The 9,396-nt window shown below is 32.8% G+C and overlaps 1 protein-coding gene and 1 long non-coding RNA gene across 3 annotated transcripts in view; both read right to left on the bottom strand.

The window, feature by feature from the left end:
- Window positions 1-1,061: 1,061 nt before the first annotated feature.
- Window positions 1,062-6,546, bottom strand: LOC116843874 (juvenile hormone acid O-methyltransferase-like). 2 transcript variants are annotated; one of them, XM_032814749.1, is made up of 7 exons: window positions 6,384-6,546; window positions 4,314-4,406; window positions 2,814-3,015; window positions 2,567-2,738; window positions 2,122-2,254; window positions 1,889-2,036; window positions 1,062-1,509 (listed from the first exon to the last, which is right to left on the bottom strand). In XM_032814749.1, the coding sequence occupies exons 3-7, from the start codon at window positions 2,998-3,000 to the stop codon at window positions 1,316-1,318; spliced, it is 834 nt and encodes a 277-aa protein (XP_032670640.1). In that variant the 5' UTR covers window positions 3,001-3,015; window positions 4,314-4,406; window positions 6,384-6,546; the 3' UTR covers window positions 1,062-1,315. The 2 variants fall into 2 exon arrangements, with proteins under 2 accessions (XP_032670640.1, XP_032670648.1); XM_032814757.1 differs by lacking the exon at window positions 4,314-4,406.
- A 2,095-nt stretch (window positions 6,547-8,641) lies between these two features.
- LOC116844072 overlaps window positions 8,642-9,396 on the bottom strand; it is a 2,318-nt gene continuing 1,563 nt past the window's right edge. The window contains exon 2 of the long non-coding RNA XR_004377980.1: window positions 8,642-9,169. This is a non-coding gene — a long non-coding RNA (uncharacterized LOC116844072). The remainder of the gene's footprint in view (window positions 9,170-9,396) is intronic.

Raw genomic sequence — 9,396 nt, forward strand, 5'->3', positions numbered from 1 at the left:
TTGTATTCTAAGTTACTTTGTATGTTAAGTTGAAATTACGCAACTTTCAATAACCTTTAATTCTTCGTTGCTTTCGTTTAGTTGACGAACGTTAGTGCTTTCATATGAGCAAAATGCCGTGTATTAATTGAATTTAAATGAAAATTTAATTATTGCTGCATTAATACGGTTTCATAAAATGAGAGTAGATGTATTAAAATATCCATTTATTATTGATCCATCAGAGTAAAGTTTAAATTTGATAATCGTTTATTAGAAATGTAAACAAGAAATTTATTTGGGTAATAACAATAACAATATTTTACTCAATGGCTTGGCCTGATCGCTATACGAAGCTGTCTCAACGAAGCTGTCAAACTACTGCTTTTGCGACGGCTTACGGGACACTGCCAATCGCGACCCGCTTATCCTTTTTCTTGCGAGGTCCCTAATTTCAATTTTATTAGACAGATCTGATTTCACGTGTAAATCGTGAGCTCACATATGCACTCATATATCTAAGGCTAACGCTCGCTTCCTTCTTACACGTTACGTTTTATATCTTTTCCTTTTCGACTACAGAAGTAAATCCACATTTTTCGAAATTATTGAAACATTTTTGCTATAATCAAGTTAATCAAGCTATACAAAAATTATCAAAATAGGAACTACAAAAAATAAATTACAAAAATAAAAACTACAAAACTACAAAACGAAAAGTACATGTAAACTTGAACAAAGTGCAGATGTTTTAAATTAACCAAGTACGTATATGTAAGTACTTATTACACAAGTAATTGTGTAATAAGTATCAATAATATTGATACTTATTGGTATACTTTTTACATTTCAAAATGTATTTTATAATACGATATTTTATAATACGATACTGAAAATTACAATAGCAATTAACGGCAGATTGAGGTTCCCATGTCAGACTAAAAACTTGATGAAATAAAGTACAATTACAAGAAATTTTTATATCTAAACTTTTTTAAATATTAATAATGTTTGTGAAAGTAACTTTATAATATTATAATTGTAGGGTTATTATTAGATCTAAAGAGAATATATATAAAACCTTTTCTTATTAAAATATATATATTTATATTTTCCAAGCTGAATACAAGATCAAGACCCATAACAGTAACCGTTACCTTAATAAAATAGCTTAATAATTATGACTCTAAAATTAGTGTATAACTTTAATAATTGCAACATTCACAATAATTGTAACTTCAAAATCGTTCCTTATCGTTCATAATTTTTTTTTGCATATACTATCAATATTTTATATAGATTCGATACAATTCTTTCTTCTTGGTTACGTAGTTATTTATAGTGAAATCTTTTTTGCATAAACTACTAATATTTCGTGCAGATCTGACGCAATTCTTTCCTTTTGAGTACGCATCTGCTTATGGAAAAATCTTCTTTTCTTATATTCCCGGGTAAACTCGTCTTTGAATTGTTCCATTCGGTCATGTGGCATGTTCTTCAAAAATTGCGTTACAAAAGCCAATATCAGAGCTGTTGAAATAATTAATAATTTTAATATAAAGCTATAATATATATATGTAGTTGTGTGTATATATATATGTATTTAATACACTATATACACACACACTCACACATATACAATATTTGATCTCTGTATACTGAGGGAAAAATTATCTTAAATTCAACAAATATTTTTTTAATGGGTGCCATTAACATATTTACTTAAATCTAAATTCTCTTTATTTAAAACAAATATTGTTTACCTCATTTAAGTAAATAATATTTGGTTTAAATAAAGAGAATTTAGATTTAAATAAATATAATTAACAAATATAAATATATTTTAAACGATAATCAAACGATAGAAGTAAAATGTGTTATCAGAGAAAATATTTTTAAAAGTTTATACTTGGGTATTCCTGTATATCTTGAGCACAGTAAGTTCTCTCCCGATGACTGCAATGAAGAACATTAAACCCAATACTTTTGAGTAATGCTTTTAGTTCTTTATTAGCTTGAATTGAATCATAGAACGGCGGAATAAAATTCTTCACATGCTGTGTGAATGCAAAGAAAAGATTTAACAATTTATAGAGATGAATAATAGCAGAGAAAATAGTATATATAGACAATAATATTTACCGTTATGTATGGCTTATATCGAATGTCTTGCGACAATTTATATAAAATATCAAATACATCGTGATATACTAACGTTAATATTAGTATAGTTCCGCCAGGTCGAAGTAAACAATAGATATTCTCAAATACTTGTCTATAAAATAAATAAATTAAGTTAATCTATGAAGCATAAATAGAGGATAGATTTGTTGGGATGTATTAGGATCGTTTTTATGAAAAAATAAATAAGATATAAAATTACTAAATAATATTTTTTTGAATCAGTGAAGTTACATCGTTATTTCATGTATCGCGAAAATATAAAAAAAATTTATTTGCGTCGAATACATCAAAATAATTAAAGAAAGCTACGTTTAAGAGTAAGTTCTCTGCCGAACCTACTCTCTTTTAAAGGAAACATGCGTAAATTAAAATCAGTCTCTATTCGTTCAAATATCTTTCTTACCGTATATCATCGCACCAATGCAACGTGTGAAATGTGAACATGTGATCGTATTCAGAAACGTATTTTTCAGGCAGATGCTTAGTTTGAATATCTAGGGCTTCAAATTTGAGTCGTTGTTCATCGTCGCATAACTTCTTAGCATATCTGATCATGTCCTCCGAGATATCAATACCTTTATATAAAATACAATTAAACGATAATTGTCATAAATATGTGTTTATATTTGTAGAAGGTATCACTTTCTTACCAGTGATTACCGCTTTTGGATCGAGTGCAGGTAAAAGAGTGTATCTTGTAACGTCACCGGGACCGCAACCGATATCTATACACTTTCCTGACATATGTGCTAGTTCTTCTTCAAACTCGCGAATTAAATGATATATGACAGAGTGTGATAGGTTGTTCACTTTAGCGTATTCCGTCGGATTGGTCATGTTGATTTGAAGACACTGGTACAAAAAGTATCTTAAATTATCCCTTTCCTTTTAGTTTAGATACACACAATGATCTTTGTATTCTATGGAAACTAAACATAGATTAAAAACCCGTTTAACGTGCTCGTTGTCTCTGTTATCCGCGAGGGATTTTACATTTTGGCTGATTTTTAGTCCTATTACATCCATTATTTTTAAAATTGTATTAAATCCTTCATTAAACAGGCAACAGCCAAGAAAGTTGTAACTTCCACAATCTTTTTTTCACAATACAAATGTTTTGGTGTAATTGTCCAAATTAATGAATTTAAACTTTCGTCATTATTCTGAGTAAATGATTCGAGGCATCGCTGTTATAAATCATCGGTAGTTAAATCTTCGTAAATAGATTGGATGACATTTAACATTTTGTTATTCATTTCGGTCGGCGCGCCGTATGGAGACTGCGTCATTTAAACATTTATAGTTCGGTCAATTTAATGAATTTTATCTTAATATTTTAGGGACATATTTTTAAGACTCCAAATTATAAAAATATGCAAAAATGAAAATCGATTTTTTAGATCCATCACACAGAATACCTCCTTAATTAAAATCCATTTTGTTTGCTTACTACGCACAACGTTTGTGTAACGTTCATTAGTTATATTTTCATCACTGTGTAAAATTGCACTAATAATTTCATATATATGCTGATATATATTTTTAACGTAGATATACATTTAATTTTTAAGTTTATGATTTTAAACGTTTTGTTATTAGCAGTTTTACATAACCATAATTTAAAAATGAAGATATTTTTTGTTATCATTATCTCTTTTTTTCAATTATACTAAGTTTTCTCCACAATAAGCACATACTTTTTCACTATTTTTCCAACTATTTTTCCTAAAATTGTATTTTATTAAATCTTGTGAAGTATATGATTTTTCTAACTTTTCTGAATTAAAGTAATAGAATATGATTTGATTGGATCTATATTTGTAGCATATTTTACTATAAAATTTTCTTTGCTTTAAGATATATCTTTTCCTCTAATGCGAACTCGCAGACTGCGTTCTAATATTCATTGCCAGTATTGAAACTCTATACGTATATGTGATACAAATTATAGATCTTTAATATTTGCAATGAATATCGGAATACAGTCGTAATCATTGAATTTTATCGATGAAATTGTTTTATTTTTTTTACGAGTTTACACTAGACGAAAAAATATATGATTGATTTAATGTTTATTACGCACGTAATATTTATTGCGTCCATTTTGGTTGGTGTAGTCTATACGGAAATTTTTATAATATTTTACTTACGAAAACCTTTTCTTTCTCGCCAATTAATTTCAAATTCAGATTACACGTTTGCAGTGCGGATCGCGAACGTCACAAACGCAGATTGATATAAATCTGTAAGGAAATGTACGTGTAATTGTAAATACAGTTTGATATGTACATCTAATAATCGATCATGAATCTTTTCCTCTAGAGTAAATTCGTGAATCGGTGTCAATTACTATAGATACATGTTGCTTATTGCAACCTATATGTTACAAATGCAATCTGATGGACAAACGTGCATCGCTTATGTGTGTGCGTATATGTGTGATCTGAAGCTGAATTGTTTGGCGATGCAAATGCGGCTTCATGGATAAACTCGTTCGCTTGTGTGTATACGTAAGTGTGACTGATTTGAATCTGAAAAATCTTGATGATAAAATGAACCCTTTTGCGGGTGAAATTTCGAGATCTCCATATTGCCTGCACCAATCTTAGTCAAACTTGGTATAAATTACGCGCGCGCTAAATATTATTAAAGAAACTGTCATCAAATTTTCGATTATAGTTTTTGTGCTTAAGATATTTGACTCGGAAGATCAGTTTACCCAGAAATTCCAGATAAGCTACACGGCTGCATTTTTTGTTTGATACGTACTCGGCGTCGCGCCGTGACACGGCGCTTGATTAATACGGATCGTATCTTCGCGTATTACTACTCAATACTTTAAATTTACTTTAAATGAGATATTAAGATTTTAATTTAGATGCAGATCTGAGTTTTCTCAATTCAACTGCAATTACAAATAAATATATTGTCGTATACGTTATGTAATTTAACAAAATATCTCACGTTATGTAATTTAACAAAATATCTCACGTGAGACAAGTTTCAAATAACGACTATTAATAATTGTGCTTATATTAATAGTTGTTATTTGAAACTCATGACATGAGACACACCGATTTGACTTTAGAGTTGGATCTGAGTTTTCTAGACGAATTGCGATTATTATCAATATAGTGTTACATATATATCACATGATTCAGTAGAAAAACTGAGATTCGCGTCTTTAAATTCAAATCTAAAGTTCAAATTAATAGTGATTACATGAAGCTTTTTGCAAGTGGCACACTAAGATTTCAATTTAGAGATAGACGTGAATTTTCTAGTTGATTTGAAATTATTTATATTTTGTCATACATATATCATAAAATTCAATTAAAAAACTCATATCCAACTCTAAATTCAGATCTGAGTATCTCACCTGAGGCAAGTTTTAAATAACGATTAATACTTTTCAAGTAATTATTAATACTTATTTCAAGTAATTATTAATACTTATACTTGTATTAACAGTCGTTACTTAAAACTCAACGCAAGTGAGATGTATTCAGATTTGAATTTAGAGTTAAATGTTTCAGTTTTGAATTGCTTTTACCAATATAATATCACATGCATGATATGAACAACAAAAAGCTCTGATATGTTTTATTAATTAACCGGTTCACTGGTAAGCACACATATATGTGTTCGCTATATATCTCCACCAGATTTAAACGGATTTGCATGAAACTTCATGTTTTTTTGATCGCTGATTAAAAATCCGAGGTCAAATTTGAGAAATTTAAAATAATGGATCCAATATGGCGGCTTCAAGTGATTAATTTTGATATTCTATTATACATACGGAATAAACTTGGTATTATATTTAGTATGATTCTATGGATACTCTGTTCCTTAACAGCACAAATGGACGTCCAGGAGACGTCCAGAGTACGTCCTGAGAACGTCTTGGGGACGTTTTTACATCCTCAGGAAATCTGTGGGACGTCCCCAAAAGATTTTGTGCTGTATGGGTTATTAGCTAGTGAAATATTATGAATTTTATATTATAAATTATAAAATAAAACAATATAAAAATATATTCAGAATTGACTTTAGAAAATTTGACCCTGGAAATATACTGAACGATATAAAGGATATTAGTTTTGAGTGCATAGGGTAAAAGTACTGGTAACGGGACAAATTTGACCTCGTAATCAGTTACCCAAAAAACCCTTTATTAGATAAACTTTTATGTAAAATACAAAAGTTTTTGTTCTCACCAGTTTTGGCACAAAACGTTAGTACCGAGTTCACCAGTGAACCGGTTAATACGGTATTAGTCTTCCAAATACGTAACTTCCAAGTAATTTCACGAGCCCTGAAATTTTTAGATTACCAGAAGAATCGACAGAAAAGAAAACTCGTTAAAGACGTAACTGCCACAGCCAATCGAGTATATAAAGAGATCGTGTTGAAATATTCAACCTAATAATAGTAACAATGGTGACGCTAATCGCGGAAATGGTCGGACGGTGCGTAACTAATGACGGCGATGATGTAAATACGATAACGGGAACGGAATTGGAGAGGACACGCGGCAGCGCGACGTAACGGCCGAGCGAACTTTTGCTCCAGATGAGATTTTAATTCAACTTCGGCCGTTAATCACGCCGCTACGGAAACGGAATTAATTAAAGCTGCTTAACGGGTAAGACGGGCAATTATTGGATTTACAACGCTATCGCCCGCCCCGGGATTAAACTGATACGCCCGATGAATCGTTCGATGTCGCCGGTCTCCGCTTCGACGATCGCGTTGCAACGACGTCGCCGGCTTGATGCATCGCCATGCCGCTGCTCTCGCTCTTGTGCACTCGCGCGCGCCTCTAAATTCCTTTCTTTTCATGCATCGCGTGCACGCGCATCCACCGCGTTTAATCGAACCGGCCGGATTTTTGTTTTCCCCCGCGGCGTATGTTCACAGATGTGGAGAATAAAGGTCGATTATTTTTCGGACGTTGGACGAAATATCGACTAGCTGCACTTACACTCTGCAACGCTCTCGCGTTCGCTTATGTACGTACAGGGTGCGGCGCTAAAATCCGGATAAATTATACATTTCTTCCAAACATATTTTTTATTGTAAAAACAAAAAGGTTTACAAAATTTTTTTAACCACATTGTTTGTAAGGCTATAAAGAACATATTTAGTCAATATATCTTCCGCTTGCTTGAATGACCGCCTCTATTCTCGGTCTGAAGCATGCGCAGGCGTGCTTTAATGTGTCACGGTCCATATCGGTGAATGCCGCTTCAATAGCGGCTTTCAATGATGCGACGTTTGGATGTCTGGACTTGTTCGTGACCCTTTCAACTACGCTCCATACATAGAAGTCCAAAGGATTCAAATCTGGGCTGTTGGGAGCAGGTTGCAGCGTTCAACTCGCTTTGTCCTGGCGGCTTTGGAAAGCATCTGTCTCACTTTAATTGTGTAAGACTTGTAGCGGAGGTCCTCCTCGACGATTCGACGCATAGTTTTCTCGCTCACACCAACAACCGACGACAATTTTCGGATCGACTGCCCTGGATCCTCAAAAATCAGCTCCTGAGCCCGTTGAATGATGTCGGGCGTCCTGACAACGCGCTCCTTCGAGTGGGTTTTCCTCGCCGGTGTTGCAAAACCTTCGTTGGACTTCTCGGACTCATTGTACTTTACGATGACATCATACACAGTCGATCTCGGGTACCCAAAGAACCGAATGATTTCTGTCGCTGAGCGCCCAGCGCGAATACTTTCGATAATCGCAGCTCTTCGGTTATACTCCGCACTTGGTTTCAACATTGCGACTGTTTCGAGGTTATGATAGTTTAATACATGCGTCAAGCTATTTGAACGCTAATCGCGACATTTACCAGTGGTATAGAATGGCGAGAATTTCAAATTGAATTTTGTCCGGATTTTGGCGCCGCACCCTGTATATGCGTCTATATATGAATTTATTCGCGTGCGCATAAGAAATGTAGAGCGATCAGATGACTCTCGGAGTGAGAAATCTACAAAACGGTTCATTTTCAGATGCAAAGAGAATTATTCAAAGTTCGGTTCAGTGAAAAGAATTCTTTTTGCATCTAAAAATAAACTCAGAATTGGTGACATATGACTGAATTCTTTTCGAATTGTCTGTGCTGTCTGGGTAAATAGTAATCAATGGTGATTAAAATAGTGAACTGTAGAATACTATACGATTAGTATAAAATTTTTCTTTTTGAAAGATTCTATAATTTGATATTAAAATGACGGAATCAATTATGGAAGACCTTCTTTCAAGTCAACATTGCTACAACGTAAACGTATATTTCAACTTTCTGATAGCGCAGAAGCATTGAGAGACATGTCACCAATAAGATTCGATAAAAGAAAGTACTCAAAATTTAATTGCAAGTTAAATATTATGCTAACAAAATAAAGTAAGAAGTAAGCAAATTAGGATGTCAAAAAAATAGAAGAGTGGACCACCGAGAAAATTCAAAAAGCTAAATAACGTAATCAATAAAATCAATATTTATTAAAAGATATCATACATGTATCTTATGTAAGGAATGAACAGAACAACGGAAATTAAACATAGACGTAATAAATGGAAAGAAACAAAATGAAACAAAAATATTATTTTTTGCCAAAAATTTTCAGATTATTAGTCATCTACCTTTGCAATATTCCATATTATAACAAACAAAATTTTCCCATGTCATTGAAAAGGTTAGGAATAGCAATTGAATGGCAAATCATTATTAATACAACTATTAAAACAGTTATATTGAGAGCGTAAATTGAATACAAACATTAGTTTAACACACGACACTAGTTCAACGCATAACATCAGTAAACTTATTTTAAGCAAGCAAGAGCAACTCGATTGCCACAACGTCTAACTTTCAGGCAAAACAAAAGTAGAAAGTCATTTGTATCTCTATGTACGTTTCTCGTCTGGCCCTCAGCGTTACGTGTGACGAGTTTGATAACCAATGCAACAACTCTCAGGCAGTTGCCGTCAGAGTACGGTGAGCTTTATAGAAAAAAAATAAGCTTCAATTCGGTATCACTCGCGCACTCTATAGGGTGTTCGGAAAGTACCGGGACGCCCGAATATCAGGAAAAATATAAGTTTTACAAAAAAATGTTTCAGACAAAAGTTGTGGCGTTTAAAAAGATGTATTTACTGATCACATCAGTTTGACCTTGGGTTGCGTAGCGAAGGTCAGGTCAAGGTCACATTAATTTTTTTAAATGGAA

The sequence above is a fragment of the Odontomachus brunneus genome, unplaced genomic scaffold, assembly GCF_010583005.1.
Source record: "Odontomachus brunneus isolate Ranch 3 - 2012 unplaced genomic scaffold, Obru_v1 Obru_scaffold_003, whole genome shotgun sequence".
NCBI classification, from domain to species: Eukaryota; Metazoa; Arthropoda; class Insecta; order Hymenoptera; family Formicidae; genus Odontomachus; species Odontomachus brunneus.

Bases quoted from the DNA above. Each gene is read 5' to 3' on its own strand.
- LOC116843874 (XM_032814757.1), bottom strand. From the start codon at position 3,000: ATGACCAATCCGACGGAATACGCTAAAGTGAACAACCTATCACACTCT. The intron at 2,739-2,813 runs GTAAGAAAGTGA...TTTTATATAAAG, and splicing joins TCCAAAAGCGGTAATCACTG to GTATTGATATCTCGGAGGAC. The intron at 2,255-2,566 runs GTAAGAAAGATA...TTTATTTTATAG, and splicing joins CATTGGTGCGATGATATACG to ACAAGTATTTGAGAATATCT.